The sequence below is a fragment of the Centruroides sculpturatus genome, unplaced genomic scaffold, assembly GCF_000671375.1.
Source record: "Centruroides sculpturatus isolate CEXI.00-Female unplaced genomic scaffold, Cexi_2.0 scaffold795, whole genome shotgun sequence".
NCBI lineage: Eukaryota > Metazoa > Arthropoda > Arachnida > Scorpiones > Buthidae > Centruroides > Centruroides sculpturatus.
In genome coordinates, this window is record NW_019385121.1 from 140,314 (window position 1) to 167,471 (window position 27,158).

The window sequence follows — 27,158 nt, forward strand, 5'->3', positions numbered from 1 at the left end:
GAAGAGCTTTTTCATCTCCTCTTCATAGAATGTTGCTGCCAGTGAATGGAGATGGCCTTAATGACGTTGTTTTGAAGATCGTCATTAGTCTCAAACCTCTGCTCTCCTAGCCAAGTTTTCAGTTCAGGAAAGATATGGAAGTCTTCACACATTAAAACATTCCAAGTTGGGTAGAAGTCTGAAAGGTGGAAATCTTCGCTACCTTTAAACACCCATTGTATAGCCCCGATTTGGTGCTGAGCAACTTCCATCTCTTTCCTGCACAGAAAATGTGGCTAGGAGGACAGAGGTTCAAGACTAATCACAATCTTCAAAACAACGTTAGGGCCCATCTCAAGTCATTGGTGGCAACATTCTATGAAAAGGGGATGGAAAAGCTCGTCCACAGATATGACAAATGTCTCAATCTTCATGGTGATTATGTCTAAAAGTAACCATGTTTGTACCTAACTTTTGGTAATAAGTTCATTTTGTTATTTATTCTTGTCTTTTTTTTTATGGACCATCAGAGGTTAAAAAAACAGCCTACATATATATGTATATTTTGTTTAATCAAAATATAATTAAATCTTTTAAAATTAAGTAGAAATTCTTTACTTTTTGAGAAATTAGTTTAAAATTTGTTGAATTTTTTGTATCTGAATAAATATATAAATTTTTAAAATTAAAATATAAAAGATTTTATAACAATTAAAAATATTGTAAACAGTTAATATAGTAAACAGAGTAATAATTGGTTGTTTTAAATAAAATTATTTATAGAATAGATTTTTATAAAAAAATNTTATCATTAACAAACAGTTTATTTTTTTAATGTATTAATTGAACTAGTGACATCAGTAAACAAATAGCATCCAAATTTTAAATTCTAATATATAAACGTTATGTATATCCAAAAAAAAGATAGTAAAATCCAGATGAAAAACTTTTCTAAATTTTAATCATTTTCTTTAGATGAATAAATGGTTTATACACATTAGGATTTACAGTTTAGATGTTGTTTAACTTATTTTCCTGACTTGTGAAATTTAAATTTTAGATGTATGAATAAAAATAAAATATTAATTTTCTTTAATTTATAATTTTTTATATTAATATTGAATGAAATTAATATTTTAAGAGATAAAATTATGAAAATTTAATTTAGAGAAACAAAAGTTTGATTTATTAGTAAAATCAAAATCCAAAATTATTTTGTCATTAATCTGTTACTTAAAAGTAAAATGAAAACAATTTTTGGACATATTATTAATGGATTTTTATATCCACTTATGATTGTTCCAAAAGTAATATTTCAACATTTTGATCATAGAAAGAATAGAAATCTTTTTATTTTTATAGGAAAATACTGAAATGTAATATTGACAATTTTTTATTTCACTGAATTCTAATTTTGTGATTACTAATTACAATTATTAAAACAAAGAGCAAAGATTTACTGAAAATGACTTTATTTATATAGAAACAGATTTTAGTGGGTTATTTTTCATTTACTGAATAGAAATTTCAAATATATAAAGAAAAAATGATTGTGAAAATTCACTATTTTAGCAAATTTAACACATTCCTTTTTACCATATGGTATTAAAGTTTTATAGTATTTTCATACACTTATTTTATTTTTATTTGTATTTTTACATAAACAGAAATCATACAAAAAAAATGACTTGAGAAAGTGGAAGATTTCCTGTTTGAAAGTTTGATTGTAATTGGTATTTTTTATCAATTCTCTGTTTTAGAATTCCAGTTTAGATATTTAACATATATATTGTCAGAAATAATTAAAAGGTCATTTTTATATATTGTAGTACAAATTTATATTTTTTAGATACTTTTCATTTAAAAAAGAGCAGGATTCTCTTTTAGATATTTATTGAAAGCATAATTATTATTTAATAGCATTTAAATATTATGTGTAAAACTCTAATATGATAATAGATGAAAAAATTTATTGCATAAAATTTATACTGTAATCCAGGATATAAACAAAATTGAAGAACAAAAGACTGTTATTTCAAGTTATGTCTTTTTTAAAGAGCTTATCTAATTAAAGTTGAAATAAGGAGAGAAAGAACTTAAGAAACTGATCAATTGTTTTATTACATTTATATTTACATCTTCAGAATAATTGGAACATACAAAATATTTGTTTTGAATGAACTAAGAATTTTTTAAGCTATACAAAAATTATGATGATAATTAATGTGTTTATTTATATAAATATCTCTGACATATTCATAAAATAAATGAAATTAACTATTGTAATTATTTGGAAGATAGTTGGTATAGATTGTAATTTTTGTATGCAATTCAAAAAGTTCTTGATATCGTTGAAAAGTATTCAGATTTTAAATATGAATACTTTTAAAAGCATCTGTATTTTCCTTTATTCTGAAAATATAATTGCCAATAAAACAAAAATATTTGATCAGTTTTTAATATATTCATGTTGCAACTAATAGTATTCTTAAAAGAAGACAATAATAAAGAAGACAAATTTAATATGTAGTCTTTTCTTTCCTTAATGGTAAAGTAATTTCATTCTATTAATATTAATTATAGCTTAATTATAACAGTATTATAGTTTTATTAAAAACATTTGTTTTAATAAGTCTGATAGTTACTCCAGATAGTAAATCTGATATTTGCTGTTAATGATTTCTTAGAAACATTTATAATTTTGATATAAAATTATAAAAAAATTTTTTATTAAAAATCAATAACTTATAGTTATAAATTTGTAAGTAATAATCCTAATTATAATGAATCTGAATTGAAAAGTTTATATTTAATAGCACAATAATACTTATAAATTATAAGAAAATTGCTTAAAAAATTAATTTTATAAAATTATTAATTTAATTATACCAGTTACCAGGAGTGCATCTTCATAATCAGCAGGAATTACTATAAATAATTATAGAAATACAGAAATAAATACCTTTTTAATATTTTTTTTATTAATATTTTAGAAAAGTACTAATTTTTGAAATCAATAAAAGTCATCTTTTGTTATTAAGTAGTATTAAAGATATAAATAAAAACTTTGTAATAGTAAATTTAAAAGTCATCTATATAATATGATCAGATTATTAAATTATATTTACTAATACTATATAAATAATTTTGAAGTTGTTTTTATTAATTTTGTAAATGTTAGTTGGTTAGATTTAATTAAATAAGATATTATTTCACATTACAAGATTTAAATTCTTATGCTGATATAATCTTATTAAGATATTAACAGTTTTTGAATTAATTATCAATTATTTTACTTATTGAATTTTATAGAATTATATTTTTTATTTTCCAAAAATTAAATTTATACTAACAATAGGTTTATTATGTAGATAAGTTATGTAGTATAAAAAATTAAATAAAAGACTATTCCGACTAATCTTTAAACCACAAAAAACAATTAATATCTATTAATATGAGAAAAGTTATTTTGATGGTTATTAAAATTATTATTTGCCTTAATATTTTTTAATGTATCAAAATTTTTAAATTCTTTTAACAAATACAGAAACAGTTTTAATTTGTAAAAGTCAGCAAAAGTTTTGTTTAAAATTTCAGAATGTAAAATTCAATTTTAAAACTAACAATATTTTTAAAAAATTAGAGAAGCAATTATAGGATGGCCATAATTAAAATTTCCCTATTCAAAGCATTCTATAACTGTAAATAATAAGTAGATTGACACTAAAATTTGTATACAGACTATGCAAAGGATACAGAAAAAGATTTTGTAAAAAAAAATTTAGTTCAAAAAGTTTTGCTATGGCATATATCAGGAGTCACCAAACTTTTTTCACAGTGGGCCAGATAACTGAGAGAATAATGAGCGTGGGCCACATAACCATGTTGTTCAATACAATATACTGAATACACAAAAAATAAAGAAAACTAAAATATTTATTTAGTAATACACAAACACGATTGCTGCAGCAAGTTTGTAATAGCTTTTCTCAGAAACTTCATTGCAGGTACTTACACAAAAAGTGCTCTGATTTCCAAAGTTGCTAAAAGTCAACAAATTTTTCATTTCACTGATTTTCCTAAAAATTATATTACTGTCAAATGCAAAAATCAGATTGGACCAATTTTGGCATTTTTTACTTACACTTATTTTAATTTTTTATACATAGTAAGTTCATCTACAATCTAAATATATAAAATTACTTGTCCTGACTGACTGACTGAATGACTGATTCATCATCACCCAGAGCAAACCGCTGAACCTAAAGAGGTGAAATTTGATACACAGTTAGGGTACATCATGAAAACGTGCACTAAGAAGGGATTTTTTTGAGATTCCCCTGCGGGGGAAGAGAGAGAGGATTAAGGCTTAACCGGAAGAATGGCTTCCATTGTACTATTTTAGATGCAATTTTTTGTTTTCAGCTACATTTAATTTTCATTGAGTACTTAGGTGTATTAAATTGATAACATTTCAGACATTGTTATAAATATTTTTATATATTTTGATTTTTTAACCAAATGTTTGAACCGTTTTAAATTTGAATATGTTTTTGCATATTGGTTCGATTATAGAATGATTGTAAACGTTCCAGAAAATTGATCAAATTGAAAGCAGTTTGTTTGATTCTCAGCGGTAAGTGTTATATAACAATTACTATGGTTGTTGAAATACTGAATATAAATGGGGTTTGCTTGCAAAATCCTTGCAGGCAAAGCCACGGGTAACAGCTAGTCTATGATATTTCCATATAAATAATTATATTTTAGCTCATTTGTGGCACAGTGCTGTGGTGGGCTGTAGTTTGGTGACCTTTTGGCATATATAGTTTGGAATATGATTTATCAGGGAAATGTTGCAACTTTGGCAAACTTAAAGGATTGTATTACATTACATGTATGAAGAATCACTAGAGAGCCATGGCAGTCAGCTGTAAACATATTGTTTATCACTTTCAAATTTTACATCAAACAATGGGCACATGTTGAGCAACATTTCATCAGTGGCATGTCCTTGCAGAACAAATATAAGGCATGTCCTTGCAGAACAAATAAATGTGTTTTGATTGTTTTTTTTGTTTTGTTTCTTGTATTTTTTTGTAAAGCACCCCTAGAGGAAGTTTTTGAACTAAGTTTTGTTTTGCAAAATTTTTTCTGCATCCTTTCCATAGTTTGTATACAAATTTTGATGTCAATCTGCTTATTGATTACAGCTACAGAGTGACCACATTTACATATAACTTATACTTTAATATATATATTTTTTTAAATTAAAAACTGTAACAAATATAAAGTTAGAAAATAATTTGTCATTTTGTTTATGCAATCTTTGTTAGTGTATTTTTAATATTATTGTTTATATGTTATAATGTAATGGAAGTATAAATGAATTTACAGAAGCTTAAAATATTTCAATTCAATAATTTTTGTAATATTTACGTTTTTAAAAAATTATTGTTATATTTATAATTTATTTTTGATATTCAGATAAATATTGTTTTATTCTGTATAGAGTAATACTCAAAATTCTGTATCATCTTTATAATTAAACTATTTTGGATTTAATTGGATTTGAAGTATTGGATTTTATTTAATATTACATAATATATAACATAATTTTATCATAACGAACTATAAGGAAAAAATTATTATATGTAATGTTGAAAAACTTTAGTTCTTATTTATTAACTGTTAGAAAATTAGACATATTCAATAGGTATTTAGATATTGAATTATATAACAATGGATAGAAAAAAAAATGCAACTTTAGCTAGTATCTAGCTATACTGAATAATTAGAAATTTCTTATGCTTTACTGCAAATTAGAATAATTAATAAGCCTGCTTTGTCACATAACTTCAATAATTGCAGCATAATATGTTAATGATGAATATAATTATGGATTAAATCTATAATTAATTTGTACTGTTAAACCTGAATAAGAACTTTTTGAACTCATATATGTCATTACTTCATTAATTTCTATTCATTCATGATCTAAATCCCTAAGAAATTTATAGTTCTAACTCAATTAAACTTCTCTCAATCCAATCAAGTGTACCCATTACGGTGACTTAAAAAAGACTTTTTTCTCTAAGTCATTATGTTCAACTAATTATTTGGTACTATTCTATAGTTTACTTTTGTTACATACATACACACTTAATTTACTTTTAATGCTTATAGAAGTTCTGTAATTTTTCAACATTGAGCTCTTTTGAAATTATCTTGAAGTGATGACTTGTTTTTTAGTTTTTATTTATAAGTAAATCTGTTTCAACTAGTTAAGTGAATAGTAAAAAAAAGTAGTGATTCTTTACAAAGTAAATGACAGATAATATGAGGAAGCATAACTTTTTTCATAGTGTTAATTGTAAAAATTTTCAATTATGTTATCATTATGAAGCAACAACAGTCACATTCCAAGATTTTTTAGTTTTACAGTAGTACAATCATATAACAAGACTGACCAAACCTTGTCATGATAAGAGCCATACACTACCTACCAGAAAACACAAGAGCTGCATTCTCTACTGGAGTGCCTATTGGAGAGCTGCATCATCTATTTATATTAAACATAGTTAAAATACTATAGTTATCACTGTTCTCTAGTAAATATCACTGTTACCTTACTAGGACTTTATGACTGATTAGATAAACAATTATTTAATTCAAAGCTTAGATACATTCATAGAGTCGAAGTTCTATGAATGTATCTAAGCTTTTATTTGCCTCTTCAAGTGTTAGATTGTGAGTTACACTTAAATTCCCTGTGTATATATAGAATAATATATACACAGAAAACTTACCTAATATACCAAACAGAATATAGACCTAATAGAATATAGACCTAATAGTCAGAAAACTTACAAAAATATTATACTATATATGTGTAAGTAGTATGTACTAAGTTTATAAAATGAATTTATATAAGTATACATGATCTGCAATAAAGATCTAGTATGTCTCGTGAGCCACAGTTTGGCTACTATGGTCATATAACATACATTACATATAAATAATCTTTTATAATTATCTAATACAATGCCTAATGTAACAACCATCAATTAATAAATGCATCAGATCATTTGTAATTATAATATACTTTCATTTCAGAAAAATGGTGCTAGTTTTTTGAGTATTACTATATATGTATATATTAATATAATTATAGTTTACACTCAGGTTATTGATACATAGAAATATTTATGTTAGTAATCCATAATTCCAAAAATAATTATGTCCTGCTTAGATTTGTTATATCAATATCAATATCTGATTAAAAAGTTTTGATAATTATGTTTAAAGACATTAGAGTGAAACTAAAATGCGTAATAGTAAATTTTATTGGTTCTAAAATATAATTTGATGTTTAGGTTCTCATCATTTGGTTTATAGTAATGAAGATGAGGTTGATTTTTAGTTATAATAATGTAATTTAAATTTTAACATTAAGAGAAAATATTATAAAATGGTATTTATCAAGCATGTATTTTTTAACTGAAACTTCTTTGCATTTTCTCATTTGAAAATATCAAGTTTTAGGAACCTCGTTGAATGGCTTACTTGCTTGAATTCAAGCCTTCTACATTTGTCTTAGTCATAATTGACTGCGACAAATGCAGAAAGAGATCGAGAGTGATAATTGGTGGTAAAAATTTGTTTTCTATATTTCCTTTTATCATCTACACATCATTGGAAATGCCATTCATATTTGTTTGGCATTTTTTATACTATATTTTTTTTGTAATATATTCTTTTTAAATGGTTTGACACAATAGAAAAGCAGAGCATCCTTCTGCTGTCATTTGTGCCAGTTAAATTTGTCTTCCCATTTACTATAATGTGGGCAAGCTACTGGCACAAACAACTGTGGATGATATAGGATACAAAGCTAGAAGAATAAATCTCACGAAGACAGAAGTCTCCGTGAATGAGATTTATCCATGCTTGCAAAGTTTTACTTCAATAATTAACATTTATATGAAAAAGAGACTGCTTAATTCATATTATCAAATATTGTCTATTTGAAGAAAGTTTTTTCAGTTTATTAACATGAATAAAATTAAAAATTAATATTAGATAATAGTATATGAACAGATTGAAATTGAAGATATCATTTAATGATAATCGGTTTCATTTCATTTCATTTCAGTAACTAAATATTAATGAAATTAAATCATTCCAAAACATTAATATTTATGCATTTTTTTTAAATTATCAAAGTAATTAATAATGATCATCTGTATTTGGTATTTAATCTTTTAATAAATCTAATTTTTGAGATGTGAGGAACTTTTGAGACTTCATCTCACTTAATTACATTTTCTGAAAACATGCATCATTATTTTTAATACACTTTTTATACCATTTGGGAAGCATACGTAAAACATTTCACTCTATTTCTCTTCCTTTATTTCAGCTTATGCTTCTCTCAGGTAGCAGAAAGTTCCTCATTGTTGATAAATAAAGTCCCTTGTTCTTCATGTGAGGAAGGCAAATGAAATCACAGTATGCAACATTGGACTATAGGAATGATGTTCAAGAAATGGTTGTCCAACATTATTCACATAGTCTTGGGCAAACTTGACTTGATGGATGCACTAGATTTTTGTCATGATATAGCCACAATGTGTCTAAATAAGAGTTCTTTAATAGCTGAGAAATGTAATTCTTCACTTGGAGAAGACAATCTGTTGCTCTTGTAGCACAACAGTCTTTATGAGTTCTTGGAACATATAAAATATATCATTAACACATAATAACAATAATAATTATTTATTTAACATAAAAATACATGCATTTACAACCATGCACTGCCAATTGATCTTTTATTGGATGCTTCTTATTTTTTAAAATCCAATAATAAATATATTAATAATACATATAACAATTAAAACAGTTGTTTGTTAATTTTATTAGATAGATCAATTGTCTTTAATACCATGTGTATAGTTTAAAACATTTAATAATTCAAAAAAGAAGTCAATGCTGTTTACTTTCTGTTAGGAAAAGATAAAGATAACTTTTTCTAAATAGAATTATTTTCTTTTAGATAAGAAGAATGTTAAATGTTCTGAACATGGATATTTCTGAGTTTTAATTATTCTCTAAAACAGTGTCCTTGTATATATTCTGCAAACTTGCCTAGAGTGTTTCACAGAAAAAAGATTTTAAAGTTTTATTGCAAATTTATTTCAATGTACTACATCATATTACTTTGTGGACAATTCCATGTTTCTATTTTATTCAATACAATAAAGTTTATTAATTTATTACTTTATTGTTTTGTGAAAATAGTAAACATGGAATTGCTTATTGATTTTTGAATATATTGATGCTAATGCTTTGTGTAATAAAAAATATATGAATGAAGTTACACAGTCTGAGAAAGGTGAGAACCACTGCTCTAAAATAACTAAAACTTACAAAAACTTTTACATTCCAACTAGAATCTTACAGAAATGTAATAATTGTTATTCACATTTTTGTGGTTTATATCTTTCAGTTGTTTGAGTTACAAGATAAATTAAATACATACATCTTGCCTTAAAAATGCAGCATATCTTATTAACAAATTCCATGTCATAAATGAAAATATATTGTTTTATCCCATAATACAGAAATCTTTCTTTTCATGTTCAATTTCCTGTCTGATGCTATTTCATTAAATCTTGTTTTATCTTGCTGAAACTTTAGATCTTCATGGCCTTAACCTTGTGTTTGAGAGATTTTTAATAGACTTTTTAAACAGGAGATATAAATATAAACTATATTTTAAATTTGAAAATGTTCTCGTATGGCTTGAAGATAAGATTGAATATTAAAAAATAAAGTGTTCATATATATTGAATTAATCTTTTAAATTTATATAAATAAGTAAATTTTAACAAAAAGTATTTTAAATAAAAAAAAATATATTTTGTTACTGAAATTGGGGAAATAACAGTAGTTTAAATTTATTATAGCTTTCTACATCAATGTACTTAAGTCATAAATTTAGGCCTACTAATTCTTTAATTTAAATTTTGTATTTATTAAGTATCAGTAATTTCAAGAGAATTATGGGAGCTTAATATGAGAATAATTGATCTGTTAAATGTAACTCTTCAAAAACAAGGTATTAAACTAGAACTTGACCAAAGGAATTATAAAATAAGATTTTTAAAATTACTCACGAATTTATTCAAGAAATAAGTGTTTTTATGTGATTTTCCTAATATATTATTTTTTCATATTCATTTGATAAAATTAACTTGATTAAAGGATTAATTAAGGTAGATTACAAAGGTCTTATCCCTCACTACTTGGGCATCCATTATGGACCTGGCAGAATCCATAACAGCCAGACCTGCAATGAGGTGCCCAGGTGACAAGGAATGAACAGCCCAATAGTTTTTTACATTGTTCTTTTTACTATAGCATATCCTATCTATTGACAAACAAAATATTCAATTATTTATTTATTGACTATTCTTTGACTTGAACAATCATATTTTCATAATTGATACAAATTTCAGTTGTTTTAAAATGAAAGAATTAATTCTATGAAATAAAAAAATATGCTCAAAATTAAGGATTGCTATTAATAAATACAATGTTAACTTCTAAAAGCTAAATATTAATGGAAAGTTTTTAAAAGTAATGTGTGATATAGTTCAGCGCTGTCCAACTGGAGGCCTGCGGGCCGTATACGGCCCGCCAAATAATTTTTACGGCCCGCGAGTACATTTTACTATGAATAAATTTATGTTACTAAATTATTATTATTAATATTAAAATTATTTTACTACCGTGTTTCCCCGAAAATAAGACAGTGTCTTATATTAATTTTTGCTCTGAAAAATGCGCTAGGTCTTATTTTCAGGGAATGTCTTATTTTTCCAGGAAGAAGAATTCACATTTATTATTGAACAAAAAAATTCCCAAGTCGAACTTAGACGAGAGTGACGTATATCCGGTGTGTCGAACTGTCGCCTTTTTATAGCGTCAACATCGGATTTGTTGACCAATTAGTGCTTACTGAACCGTAGCACTATGCAAATGTTATGTGGTTTATCAACCTTCTTGGCCCCCGAAATGTTTGGTGAAGAAAATATGGCCCGCGGGCTATGCTAAGTTGGACAGCGCTGATATAGTTGATTAATTGATTATTGAAATTAAATTATTGTTTCCAATGTTTAAATAAATTTCATAAAAAGGATAATGGGCTTATTAGAATTATTAAAATAAATAAAACTTAAATTGATTTTCGTTTTTAACTTATAAAATTCTCAAATATTCTGAATTTCAATAAAATTATAAAAAAATACAGAAAAGTTAATTTGTATTATTGTGTTTTTTAATTCTTTATATTTATGCTTTTAGTTATAATGAAAAAAATTAACATATCAATTATATGAATTGAATATCTCAACTTTTTTTGAATAATGGGAAACTTATTTAAACATTTTTGAATTTATAAATCCATCTTTAGATAGAACAAAATAAAAAATACAACTAAATATCAATGTTTTTAAGTTGTTATCAATTACTTAACATTATTATGTACATAGAATAAAGGTCAGTAGATGTATAAGTATTTGTTCATTTCAGCATTTGCTTATTTAATAAAAAAAAAAAATTCAATTGAAAAGTCTAAATATACAAATAGTACAACTTGGAATCTTGAAATTCATCTTAATGTGCATAAAATTCAAAAAGATTTAAAAAATGACTCAGAAATTAAATTTAATTTCATTTCAAAAAAATTAGACTAAAAAATTATGCCAAAGTATCAGAAATAATATAAAAATAATTAGAAAAATAAAATAACAGGATAATTATGTGTATTTGAGAAAAATATATTATTAAATTTCTCTTATTAATTATTATTAATTTTTTTCCATCTGTGAAAATGAATTGCTTCTGTTTTTTTCCATTTCATTACATTGAGTTTGATGAGATTCTATATAATAAATATTATATAAACTCTAAATTGCATTTCATCCATATGTATGAAAAGCTTTACTTAATAATGATAATGCTAAATACTAATATTATTTACATTTTTCGTTCAATAATTATAAAAATTTAAGTCATTCATTACTTTCAAAGTCAATCCTAAGTTTGGAATATTTACTCTCTGTTCTCTTTTTCTGAGGATGTAGTCTAGAAGATGTAGAGTAAGTCTAGAAATGTTGAATTATATTTAAATTGATTGCAGTAATATTTTTCATATACTCTATCTGGAACTATATACAGTATAGAAATTAATTGTGTTTGATTGAAACTGATATTGATTTGCTTATTTTAATTATTTATGTACAATGTGCATGCGTGTGATGTTTCTATGATTTTACAACAATATGTATATGGTAATAAGATTGGATAACAATTTCATAAGTTGAATTTTATATTATTGAAGAAATCTTAAATTGATACGGAATATCTTACACAGTAATAATATTCTTTGCTCTTTGCTCTAATTTCTGTAGAAAATTAAAATTATTATAAAATTCAACAGAGAACATTTTCAAAATTTTTTTAAAATTAAAATTTGAAAATTTTTTCTTACCTTTATCAAAAGTAGAAGCATGTCAAAAAATTTTCAAAAGACATTAACAAGATATGAAATTTAATAATTCCAGAATATGTAAAGAAAACTATTATATATGTTTTGTCATTAAGTTATAATATGTTAGTATTGGAGAAACAAGTGTAAATTATATTAAATAATATAATTTGTCATTAGCCTTTTAATATAATTGCCTTTTTTCATCTATAACTTTTATATCTGATATATTTATGGATGAAAAAGCCAAATATGTAATTTAATCTAACATTTCATTTTTAAAGTTCAACTGATTAGACATTTGTTCAAGTTAATTAATTAATCAGATGAATTTTAAGTGAAATATTTATATGGTATTTACAAATTATAGTATAATTAGTTTAAGTTAATTTTATTTTAGCATTAAAATTATAATACAGTTTACAATTTTACTGTTTTTAAATAAATTTCTGTGTAAATTTTATGTTCATTATTACAAAGGTATAATAATAATTTTATAACATTATTTTTCTCTATCAATAATTTACTAAAAACAACATAATGTAATCATTAGTTATTATTCATTCCATTTTTTCTTATTTTATAAAATTAAATTTTACTCAATGTTATATTATTTACTGATGTTTATATAAAATAAAGAATTATGTATACATAGTAATTAGAATAATTGCTAAAATTGTTACAATTTAGATAAGTAACTGATGTTCAGTATAATGTATATTTGTTGAATAAAATGTACATTGCAGACAAAGAAGTTGAACATTAAATAAAAAGTAAGACAAATTGCATTTTGTTTATAATTATTAGAAAATGTTATACATAGAAAATTTTTTGTACTATACATATATGATACAATACACACAGGAGGATCAATAAATAAGAAGTTGTTTTGTAAATGTATGTTTGTTAGTAGAAATGTTAAACTACAACAGATGTACAACACATAAGTAAGAATGCTGCATTTCAACATAATCACCAAATTTGTCCAAGATACTCCAGTTAGGCAGTATATCCCTTTGCATGGTCTCCACAATCCGAAATCCTCGTCCATGGTGATGTATTTCACGGGATAAAAAAGATGGAAATCGCCGGGTGCAGATCTGGGCCATAGGGAAGGTGTTCCAAAACCTCCCAGTGCACATTGTCGACGTGGAAACGGGTGGGTTGGTTAGTGTGGGTTCTTGTATCGTCATGCATGAGAACGACACCTGGGTACTGAGATATAGTAACTGCTACAGATTCAAGGTCTAGGTTCGTCATCTTCTTCTCTATTGTAGAGACCTTGTTAACTTATTTATTGATCTTCCCTTGTGTATATAATACATATAACACAATATATATAACGTGAAGCTCCGAAGCCCTCACAAAAAAACAGACAAAAATTTTGAATCGAAAGGATTAAGAAAGACTATAAAAGGACGTTAAAATATTCCTTTAAGTTTGCACGAAAGAGAAACCGATTTAAACAACGTAAGTTTTAAGGTCGAAATCTCAGGTTGGAATCTGAATTCAGTGTCGAATTGAACATCGATGTCAACCTTCAACCCCCGAGTCAGTCTCGAATTAACCCTGGAAACTGGCAGAGACCAATCGGGAAGAAAGGACAAGGGTCCAAATCTAGTCGGGATGTACGCTCGAGGGACTCGATATGTCTTGGACGTGTACGACCAAGACGGTCGTACACGTCCTCGACATTGTGTATCGCGACTTTTCCACCTCTCTCCGACGGACGTCTCGACGCAGAAGCTTCATCTTTAGACCAAAGACTGTTCCAGCTTGGCAAGAGAATCGGAAGAACTTTGTAAGTCTCAAGCACAGTCTTTCGAACAGCCCGAGCCTGCCTTCTATCTACAACACTCCCACCTCCATCTGTCTTTCCTTAACCACGATAACGGGTTAGATAGATGAAAGACGAAACAGGATATGGAAACGTTAGGTGCAGGAGACCCCGATTAACTATATACGAACTTCCACTTTGGACCGGAAGTCACGTTATTTCAATTCAAAAATTCTCTCCCGAAAGGTGTTAAATACGACTATTGTTAAAGGAAAAGTATGATGTACAGAGGAAAGCCACTACTGATTTAAGGTAGAGAGCGTATATTTTAAATGAAATAAATTAAAAATACGATAAAAAATTTCAGCCTGGCATTGTGACGATGTCACAATAAATAATTGCTCGTATAATATAGAATATAAGTTACATATAATTGCTTGATTTAGTTATATATAGGCCTGTATATATATATATATATATTGACTGTATTTAAAATGAATTAAATTAGGATGCCTGGATCACTTATTGAAAGAAAAATAATAATAATAATACCTGTAAGTTAATTATACGTAATACTAAATTTTCCTTCACACATCTATTTTCAGGATATTTATGGATAAAATAAATCACGAGCATCTATCGTATAGGCTATATTTCGGGATAAGTAAAATAAGAGATCCACTTGTAAATTATTAAAACTGGAACAATAAAATTTATTCTATTAATAGTTTTTAAATATTTTAATTTCGTTATCAATCTGTCATTTGGTAAATGCAAATAGTTTCTTATTCAGGATAAAAGGATTACAAGTATTTATCTAAGCAGCATTTAATACTTGTAATTCGTTTATCTGAGTATTAAAAAAAATGGTTTTTTGCCTCTTTTGCTTCAAAATAAATATACTCGTATATTGCTTTTAAAATTTCTCAACCGGATATAATATAGATATGTTTTATAGATTTTTTCCAGGTATTAACAAACCCGTTGAAGAGGATTTGAGGAAATTTAATAGAAGCTCAACTCTACGTGTACAAAACATAAAATTAATGTATTCATTGACCAAAAGTTATAATTTACACAGAAATCCTACGACCATAAAAAAAAACTGAACACCATCAATCATTTAGTCACTTTGTTACTTTTTATATCTATTGATTATTGAATCAATCGCACGTTGCAGAATAACCAGTTATATAATTTATAATTTAAATAACATAAAATGCCAGCACACACACTGAATAATGATCATTTAAATTTCTGCTAATATTGCTAAATTCTACTAAAAAGTATGATCCAAAGTTTCATTATATGCCATTTAATTGTAATTATTGAATGCCAGTATTGATACATGCAGTTTTAATTGCATGATAAAGGACGATTATTTAAACGTTTTCTAATATTGAATTATTGTAAATTAAACTAACATTACGATTATTTGACGCGTTCATCTTATGCAGAATATATTGAGCTCGAAGGAAATAGCAACGTACGTGTATAACGTAGATCTATAAACACTATATTATTAGGTTTTAATGTCTTGTCATTATCTCCTGTAATACTGTAATACAGGTATACCTCGACTTACGTCGTTTTCCTGGAACCAATTACCGACGTAAGGCGAAGTATACCTGTAATGCTTCATCGCTCGGATCATTGGTTAAATAAATAAATTACCGGAAAAAATGGGATATAATTGATACAAAAAAATTTTAACTACCGTTACGTTGTCTTAATGAAATACATATACATGTAAAAACATACGCAACTTAGTCTATACGGGTTAAAATACTATATATATCAAGATATTTATTATAGTTTATAATTATGCACGATGCTGTTAGATCGAACATTTCCTTGCATAATTTAGGTTTATAAGAATTTTTAAGGGTTATTTTATTGAGAACGTTACGTTTAGAGTACCGTAACGTATAACATTTACCATTTTTAATTCTAAATTTCCCAAGAATATCTAAGGCTCGGTAGATGTCAAGTAAGCCAGCGAACAAACGAAGCAAACCTTACCATAGTATACTGGAATTAGAACACACTATTTTTTTTTTTCAATTAGAAAATTATTTCACATCTTAATATAAAAAAAGAAAAGCAATTTCGTTAATAATGCGTCATACGGAATTACACATTTTACTCCCGCTTAATACGAAGATCAATTTGATAAATTCATAATTGTTTCTGTTTTGTTTTTAAATGGAGATGCGTGAAAACTGTCTAATTGAAAGAAAGGACTTTTGTCTATCGAGATAGATATATTAGAAATACTAACGTCGTAACAGTTACGTTCAGCTTCGCTTTTTATAATATTGTTTATTTGTGTATGTAGATTTGCGGCTCTAAAATAAATAAATAAATAAAATAGTAACTCAAAAGTAACTTAAGTTTAAAATGACACGAGCTAATACTTAATTGTTAATTAAACTATCTATTAAACATTAAGTGTATACATATGTAATAAACATATAACTATGTTTTAGTGAAGGAAGGAAAATTGCCTTTTAATACTATTTTTTAAAATACAATTTGCAATTTTTGTCGTATTAGGAACAAATTTTCCATCTCGGTAAAATGCTATTTATAGCGCTAAATACACATTTCACATATTAAGCCCGCATTAAATACGTAGCATTATAAGGTAGGGGAGTTTGGACTGTTATTTTGACCAACTTTGGCCATAATGGTCTCCTCTATCTTACAATGTAAGTTTATAATTTTATCTTCAAACTGGATTATTCATAAGGATATCGGGGATCATTAATTGAATTTGTTTCATCTCCAGACGATTTACAAGTTTTTATTATTATTTATTTATTTATTTCTCTCCATCTCACAGTCGAAAATAGTTTCGAAATACACAATAAACAAACCTTGGACAGTTTTAAGGTCGTCAGAAATATAGCTTTGGGCGAGATATCTTTTTTTACACCCGGAAGAATTTGTAAGACAATTAGGATTGTAGTGCATCTTACAAATACGACAACTTTATACTCTATCCGGGCTGTGGAAGGAAATTAGCCCGAATGTTCGGCAAGAATGATCGGGTTGACGATCGACAGACAGACGTTATCGTACAGAAGCACGACAAGCTATTCATTATTTCGACATGTCCGACCACCGTAATCTATCCGCATCCGTCTGTTGATAATTGCTAAAGCTTCTATTCTTAGCTTAACGCGCCGTGACATTAACGAACATCTAGAATTATTTTATTTTAGAAAATCGAAACTAAATTACTTTCAACAAATACGCAAATATATATATAGCCTATAAACGGCACGCAATTCTTCCGTAGAAAATCCAGAACAATATATTAAAGATTTGGCCTTGTATTTTAATTTTTAAGTCGAATTTTTCTCGTTTTATATTTTAAAGATCGTTAACAAAATCCGTTTCGTTTATATTAATTAAATGATTTATGCTACTTAAATATAAATCATTATCATTAATCTACTAAAGCGTTTTTTTTTATCTATTGGACGTGGACCGTAAACGGTTAAAGAATGAACATTGTGGAAGTTGGAAAGATAAAAAAGAAAGAAAGAAATGCGTTCAGCGACGGGGCAACCAAGCAGTTAAACGTTACTTAATGGAAATTATCATTTTTACACAACCGGTAGAGAAGGAAAAGAAAAACGTTTTTGACCTTATCTTACGGACACTTCAAAATTTTAAAACTAGAAATTAATTTGTTTTTAATTACGAGAAATGAATATAAATTACAATTTTATAACTTAAAATTCTCAGTTTATTTCTGACACACAAAGTGATTTGGAAAAGGTTAACGCCAATAAAACGTTTCGAAATAATTTTATGTAGAAATGACTTATTAGTCGAGCTAAACAATTGTGGTTTCGGTATATTTTAAGGCGCATGACGGACGAAACAAAAATAAGAAAGAGGTAAAGAGCATATCGATGAAATGCGGAAGTTTTTGATTCCGGCGAAGATAATGTCGCGCGAAGATCGACCTTCTAACGGTGACTTAAACCAGTTAGTTTTAGAATCTGGTCGTGTTGATGTCCCGCCCCGAGGTGTGTATCGGAGAAAGCCAGGCCACGCTCTCCTCGTCCGCAAAAAACCACGCCGGTTTTTAAACGTTTAACCCTTTCCCGAAACGGAAATTTAAATAACAGAAAGGACCGGTTAACCAAACTAAAAATGTCGTTTCACTACGTTAAGCAATATTAAATAAATATCCTCTTTATTTTAATAGAGAATTTAACACACGACCGATTATCAATGGAGATGGAAACTTCAGCACGGAATCAAAGAAAAATATGGTTAATCGCCTTTGGCTGTTTAGGTCGAACCGATTTATCAAGTTTTGCTCGACGATTCGTCTTTTATCCATTCCAAGATTAACATCGTCGGAGTAACGACGACTTCTTACAACCGTTAGCTCCACCATTTCCATTATCTGATGGAATTGATTGGATCCATTATACCGCGCTGCTCCCGTCCTTGATCAAAATCCTTCGTTGGTTTGTAAGTATTTTGTAATTAATATAGCATTTAAAAAAAAAAAAAATAACAGCGCTGTATAAAAGTACGATCGATCCTTTTACTTAATTAGCAATCACTTATTAATCCTTTATAAAGAAATATATATTATAAAAGATTAACAAATGAACAAAACGGGTGAATGCATCAATTGACACTTATCACATTTTTCGATTGTGTTAAAAATTACGCATCTTACATTGGAAAAAAAAAGCATACTAGAGACAATTATTCGGCGATTATTTTTCTCGGAGCAGCAAATGCTGTGTAAAGTCCAGAATAACTACTGACGGAAGAAGCAGGTGCTAATCAAACACGAGATCGTGTTCACCCGCATTGCCCTTTCTATTATAAAAATTATTAAGTATTATAGCGTTTGGAAAATTCTGAGTGTATTTATAACGGTTGGGATGGAAGTGAGATGGTTGACAAACGTAGCTACTTGGTTGCGTCAGAACTGTTTTTGCTGCGGTTGGAATGGTAAATATACTGTTAATCCCGAAATGGTAAGATCTCGTCTAAACGAATATTTAATTCAAATCTGATAATTATTATAATTAAATGACTTTATGAATATTTATGTAAACATTATCCGTGTTTTCACTCCATTCGAGTTGGCTTGTTAACTAGCCTGTCAAAGGCTATTACAAACGCAATTTTAACAGATTATCGAAAATTCTTTCGTGTGATATAAAAATAATCATTTGTGTTTTCATTAAGACAACATTTTATCATTTTTTTAACATAATCAAATTCATAATTTGTATAAATTACAGTATTTTCCGCTTACAACTTCAAAGAATATTTACAGGGCAGGACTCGCATTTTTCGAAGTTATTTGCACATAACTGATAATTATTATGCGGTGTTGTTTAGCTTTTAAATTGACGTAAAACACTTGATTATTTGTAAAAAAATACTTTATTTTTCAGATTAGGTGTAAAAGGTGTTGTTGCGTGCGTCGACGCCTTCTTCTCGCCATGCTTTGGATTAATGCTGGCTTGTCACTTTGTCTCTTCATACAGGCGAGTATTTAATTTACCATCCGATTATCTAAACAAATTTAATTAATTAAAAAACTTAAATTAAATCACTAATTATATAAGATTTTTGACCGTTGGCAGTTAAAAATTGGGATTCGTATAAACTTTAAACTTCAATTAATAATTTCGGTTTTAAGAATATTAAATTTAAATGTAATTTTTGTTTTAAAAATCATCTCAATTCTGAAGCTTCTAATAAATAATTTGAAAGGGAAAAAACAGTTTTATTTAATTAAAATGTAAAAAATCCGAAAAAAGCTATAAAATCAATCATTGCAAAATTTTAAGGTATAGAATCCTTTATCTTATGGTAAAAATTACATGCATTTATTGTGAATTTCTTTCTTATTAAACTAAATGATTTTATTATAATTTTTTTTTTTAGTTATTAGCATCCAAAAATGTCGGAGACAACGAAAAAGATGCAGAAAAGCAAGAGACCGCGCAATCATCGTCTCATATAATAAGGCACGAACTTCCAATATTGCCACACGGAAACAATCCAAATTCGGGAAAAGTGGTTCTTCCTCAAATTCCTTACGCGCCCCCCGCAAATCACCATCGAGTGGCCAATCAACCTTTGAACCATAAACTCTCCCACGAAAGTAACTTTCAACCGGTTATAGTCACTAGCGAAAATCAAGCGGGAGATAATCCCTACAACCATCGATTTTCGGGATATCCGGGTCAGTTGCATCTTCCTTCGCATTTTAAAACGACTTTATTTTCTTCAACTTAACCTTTTTTTAAATTTTCTTTTCGCTTTAGCTATCGCGAAAAACGATCTTTGGCCTCTTCCCACGCCGGATCTACCCAAAATAACGAAGCTGGAAGTGAAATGCGAACGTGAACTGATGAAAGTGGCCATAGAATTCGATCGCCCTTTTTATGGATTAATATTCAGTAAAGGTCATTATACGTACGGAAATTGCATTCACGTTCCGGCTGGTCTGGGCAAACAAGCGGTCTATTTCGACATATTAATGAATATGTGTGGCACTCATGGAGATACGGAATCATTGTACGGCCTGGGAGTTATAGACAAAATTGGTTCTTACTTCGAGAACACTATTATTATACAATACGATCCTCAAGTTCAAGAAGTATGGGATTTAGCCCGAAAGCTGCGCTGTACTTGGCACGATCACTACGAAAGATTGGTCTCGTTTCGGCCATTTTTGGTGGATTCTCTAGAAGTCTTTAGGGTGGAATTTGCGGGAGACGACGTGGGATGTTGGATGCAAATTCAGAGTGGAAAGGGTCCTTTCGCTAACGAGGTCTCGGGAATTATAAAAATCGGCCAGACTTTAACATTAGTGTTAGCTATCAAAGATGCAGATAAGAGTTTCGATATGATGGTAAGGAATTGCATCGCCCACGACGGTAAAAAACAACCGATCGAATTAGTCGACGACCATGGATGCATTTCTAGACCCAAATTATTAAGTCGATTTACTAAAGTGAAGAATTTCGGAAACAGCGCGACAGTTTTATCATTCGCTCATTTCCAAGCTTTCAAATTTCCCGATTCTATGGAGGTTCACTTTCAGTGTACGATTCAGATCTGTCGATATGCTTGCCCCGATCAGTGCGTTATACCTTACGAAGACAATCAGGATTATCAACCTTACAAAATGAGAAATCCGCGAGCCAGCGGAAGCGTTAACGATACGTTTCGTCGCTCCAGAAGCAAAGAAATTGTCGAGGAATCGGCCCAAGTTGGTTTGAATCGAGTTGTTAGAGTGGTGTCCGATGGCGATTTGGCATTTTCACTTCAGGACACCAAAACCAACGAATCTGTCGACAAAGAAAAGAAATCCGATGATATTTGCATATCCAGACCGAAATTTACCGTCACAGTCGTCGGATTGTTTCTGTTAGTGATCATTTCTGGTGTTACGTCAGCCGTTCTGTGTTTATGTCGGAGGCAAGTAACCAACGATATTTTGGCAGCATTCAACGGCCTGTTAAAACGGAAAAAATGTAATAGGCCTACTTGAGAACTTTCGCCAACGAAGATAAATAAAAATATTCGCAACGTAGGCCATGTAAAGAAAGCATTCAGTATTGACTGTTAAATTCTATGTAGAAATTTTATTTATTAGAATCTTTAAATTGGAATCAATATATTTGTAAAGTTGATGGATTCTATATCCGTCGATTATAAACTGCCATAGATGAGATTTAATGCGACGATTACAAGTGTCTTGCATTAAATACTAACCTAATTCAGCCAAATGTTTGTTCAAAATAAATATTTCGTGACAAAAACAACACCGAGTAACGTCTTTCGTGGCAAATCTCACGACAATTATTTTTAAAGTTCTTCATTTTGAATAAATCTAGAACAACAACACGTAAAATTATCTCTTAAAACACGAAAAAATCTTTTAGGCATCGCCTTGTTTACGGTTAAAACCTGAAAAACAAATATGCGTAATGCTCGAAATGACCATTTTTTCCGCACGGTTTACCTTCAACCTCTAAATTAAGAGGATTAAATAAGTAACTGGCTTATTTAACACTCATAATAAATGCGAGATTACTTGGAGGAGGACTCTGATAATCATTTTCAACCAAAATTCCAGGTTTTAAAATAATTTACTTATTTAATATTCAAAATTTAACTCGCTAAAATGATCGAATATATCACTTTATTGGTAAGTATTAAATTATATCTTATTTACTCTTAAAGTAACTTATTACTAAATAAGTATTTCAGTATTTTATTACTAAAATGTGGCGCTTAATGTAAGAAATTTCTCATAATGTTTATTATTAAGTAAGTTTTTAATAATGGCAGAAAATAATATTAAAAATTCGATCGACAGACGTTTTCTTGGCGATATTTTAGAATCGTGATGACACGATCGTGAATAACACAAAGACATTCGGATATTCTAAAGTGAAAATAGTAATACCTCCGTTCATCAATTATTCATTAACAGAAGTTAATTTAATCTTTCGACTGAAGGATATTTTTTTTAAAAGAAATTCTCTCTAAAAGAAGGACTCATTATTGTAAATGCATCTATCACTGGCTCCCATTTACTCTATCAAAGTGTAAAATAATTACTGTATTTTCCAAAGACATTTTTTTGAAAAATTATATGTATATATATTTATTTTCCAATAAAGTAGATTAGAAATGTACTAAGTTTTCCCCCTTCAAAAATTCCTTGGGGTTCATGTTATACTCCGGAAAATTTGGTATTTAAAAATATTTTCTGTAGATTATATGTATCGTGTAGGAGTAAAAATATTAAGAAAATGCAATTCTTAAGGTTTATTAATTTTGACTTGACAAATAAGTGAATTCCGATAAAATATTGAACGAAACTATTTAAACATTTAAAGTTTTACGTTATAATCACCATCATAATACCTTTATAACACTCAGAAATCTGTGATTTCATACTTTTAGTATAATTACGATTTAGGTATGGTACTTGAAGGTAAATGTCCGAAACCCTATTAATATTATGACTTTTCAATCGTTTTTATGGACATTCTAAAAAGTAAACTCTACACAAGTAAAGTTTACAGGTTATTCGATTCTTTAAAATCACAAATTATGCAGGAATCGATCACCACATTTTCATATTACATTATTATTGCAATATTCATCAAATATCTGTTTTTTTTTTTTTTTAATTACAATAACAGCGGTTAGGATGGCAGCATACAGCTGTGGGAGATCCGGGATCTAAAAACCCCAGAAATTTTTCGGGGGTGGTCTGGCCCTGATCCTGACTACTGGCCGCCCCATAGAGGATCTGGCCGAATTCATAATGGACTCGCTAAAAAGGCCTTTTAGTGGCCACGAGGCTTAATTAATGAATTCCTTTTATGTACAAATAACTAGAATCGAAATTTTTATATAAAATGCTAATTTTTTTTTCGTTTTTATAGATTTTACTAGGACGAGGTTTAGTTTCCGGCCAAGATGACGACGAAGTTAACAGCAAACTAGCGGATATGGACGTCATTTGTAGTAAATCTTTCATGACGGTTCGTATGATCTTCTCGTCGCCCTTCAACGGTCTCATATACTCTCGCGGAAAATTCGACGAAAAAAATTGTATGTACGTAAATCCTAATTCGGCCATTACAAGTACCTCGTTTGATATCTATTACGATCTCTGCGGTACGGTTAATGACATTAACGGCCGATATTACGAAAATACAATTATCATACAACACGGTCCTGACATTTTGGGCCCTAACGATCAAACTAAAAGGATCAGGTGTGAATGGCACGACGTTTACCAAACGTCCATTACGGAACCCGGAGTGCGTGTTTCCGATCCGGAGCCCGTTGTTATGAATTTTCACGGGGACAATATCGATTGCTGGATGGAAATCTTAGAAGGGAAAAGCCCTTGGTCGAGAAAACTAAATGGCATCGTAACGTTGGGTAGCCCCATGACTTTGGTCGTGGCCATGAGAGATAAAAGCAATCAGTTCGATATGAGAGTGAAAACGTGTTATGCTCACGACGGTCACAAGAAACCAATTTATCTGACCGACGAATTCGGATGCGTTCAGAGAACGTCACTGATGAGTCAATTCAAAAAAGTTAAAGACGTCACGGGAAGAGCTACAGTCATGTGTTACTCCCATTTCAACGCATTTAAATTTCCGGATTCCATAGACGTTTATATGCAATGCACGGTGGAAATATGTAGATTCGGATGTCCAAATAGCTGCGGCGACGAGGACGACGATGATTTTCCTAATTACGAAGATCTACGCGAACCACCGAAAACCCACAATTTACGCGATCACAAAATAAATAACTTCGACATAAAAATAAGAGATATACTCGAGAAGAAATTAAGGGATATTTACGTTCAAAGATTAAAACGGCTAAAAGATAAACGCTTGAGAGATCTGCGAAACAAACGTTTGAAAGACCTTCGAGATAAGACAAAAAATCACGACATAAAATTTAAGGATCTGGACGAGGATCTGTTGAAAGGTCTTCGAAATTACGATTGGAAAACGTCGCAAGAATCGCAAACTACAAACGACGAAAGTCTGAAACAAATCCACGAATCGAGATTAAAAGATTTGCAAGAACAAATTCTGAACGAATTAACTCGAAACGAAATCAACGCCTTTATTCTTCATCAAAACGGAGACGAAAACCGAGAAAATCAAAATAACGCGTGGAACGACAACGGCGGCGATATTCCTTTTAGGGACGAGGAATCCAACGTGAAACCTCTAACATTTTTAACGCCGTCGTCCTCGGAAAAAAGTACAAATCTGCCGGTTAAGCTTCAGTCTCGTATCCAACCGGATAACAGAACCGTGAAAGAAATTGAAGTATTCGGTTCTATATCCGTTCCCACTAGAGACGATTCCGAGTTAAACAACGGCGACGTTATAACGGGAGTGAAATCGCGGCCAACTTTATCACCCGAATTAACGTCATTCAGCACGGAACAGATTTCCTCTGATTTACAAATGAATAGACAAGCGATCTCCAGAAATCACGAAACCTCAGAACCATTAACGTCCGATGCATACGTGCAAAGCGAATCGCGCCCTACCAGCAGGCACGTCATTCCAGTTTCTCCAGAATTCGCTCGTTGGTTGAGGACGGCCAATGGAAATGGAAGAGGAGGATCTTTATTCAAGCGGACTCCCAGGGTTAAGTTAAGCCTCGTTTCTAAAACAGGAAGGATATTAATGAGAAAATATTTTTATCCTATATCTCCTATGCCCGTTTTCCCTCCTCCTCCTCCTCTTACTACTACTAGAAATAAGCGCGGGCGTAAAGTGCGTTTTAGAACAAAAAGATCCACGGACGAAATAGGAATAAGTCGAAATTTTAAGGTCGTATCTCCGGAAGATTTAGCGTTCGATCCATCTACGATTAAACGGGATATTTACGAAGGTCGAATTATAACGAAGAGTTATTCGTTCTGCTTTACTACCCCCGGAGTAATCGGAGTTTTATGCTTTCTCATCTTAATTACAATCTGTTCCATGACTGCTGCTGGATGGCTTTATTTCCAGTATTATTCCAGAATAAAATGCAATAAAAATAATGGAGAGCCGAAGAAAACTTATGATACAATCCCAGGAGTGAAATCTCAAGATTCTGAAGAGCAAAAGTAATTTTAGAGAATCACTATTTACTTTGCAATTATGATGATATAAATTCGCCTTAAACAAAATTAGTTCAGCTTTTCTCTTATTGGTTGCATTTTAATTAATGTAATGATTTAAGAAATCTTACACGTATATGATGTACACGTAATTTGAATCTTTTGAAATAAATTTCCGTTGGTGGCTCTGAAAAAATTTCAATAAATAATAATTTTTCATTTTTAAAATATTTCATCAAATTTTTATTAACATGATTTAATTAATTAATCTATCACAAAATTTTAAAATAAATTGTATTAATGCCAAATTAATTCTACAAATTCGTAAATTTTAATATACAATAAAACATCAAAGCACACTTAATTACAAAAACTAAAAATGATTAAGAAACAATTCAACTAAATTACAATTTTATGCATATTTCTACATACACTTTCACATTTTTTTAAATATTTTTTTATATAAAACAAATTAATTTTGAATAAAACTAAAATATGCAACCCTTATACATTGTTACATTACTTTTCTTTTGAAAATGTTCTCCATTCCAACGCTTAAGAACATTTTTAAAATGACAGTTAAAAAAATAATTTTGATGTGATTATGCAAAATATGTTAACAGGTAATCCACGTCCCTATGAATTACATTGATTCTTTAAATTTTGTAATCTTCACTAATAATAACAGAAGTTTTGACAATCGAGAAATGCAACTTACATACAGGAGGGGGTGCAAAAATAGGTTGTGAATTTGAGAAATACAAACGGTGCAGAGTTCTTCATGATTTATGTATAGAATGAATGTTATTTTTTGATAATGAAAACTGTATGCCTACTTTTTCACCCCCTGTATATATAATCAACAGAAAAAAATCCGTTTCAAAATTATATAAAGTTTAATTTTCAAGCATATTTTATAAAATATCACATAACATTTGTACCCGAATCAAATTAGCAATTAAAAATATATTCGGTTTTCATTAATAAATGCTAATATAATATATGTAAGTAGATTCTAAATATATAGTACGTTATTTCTTTGTAATAAACACAAGTTATATTTCTGAACTAAATTGGTTGAATTATGTTAATTCCATTACAAAAGAGGAAAAGAAATGATACTTTTTTATAAATGAATTTATTCTAATGATTATAAACAGTTTTATAAATGTGTT

At 28.9% G+C, this 27,158-nt stretch overlaps 2 protein-coding genes across 2 annotated transcripts; both read left to right on the forward strand.

Annotated features, from left to right (window-relative positions):
- The first annotated feature begins 19,231 nt into the window (after window positions 1-19,231).
- Window positions 19,232-22,551, forward strand: LOC111635049. Its single transcript, XM_023379898.1, has 3 exons — window positions 19,232-19,327; window positions 20,250-20,550; window positions 20,633-22,551. Exons 1-3 carry the CDS (start codon window positions 19,232-19,234, stop codon window positions 21,862-21,864), a joined length of 1,629 nt encoding a protein of 542 aa, XP_023235666.1. The 3' UTR covers window positions 21,865-22,551.
- Window positions 22,552-23,693: 1,142 nt separating this feature from the next.
- On the forward strand, window positions 23,694-26,007 carry LOC111635050. Its single transcript, XM_023379900.1, has one exon. The coding sequence runs from the start codon at window positions 23,843-23,845 to the stop codon at window positions 25,991-25,993; it is 2,151 nt and encodes a 716-aa protein (XP_023235668.1). The 5' UTR covers window positions 23,694-23,842; the 3' UTR covers window positions 25,994-26,007.
- Window positions 26,008-27,158: the final 1,151 nt, after the last annotated feature.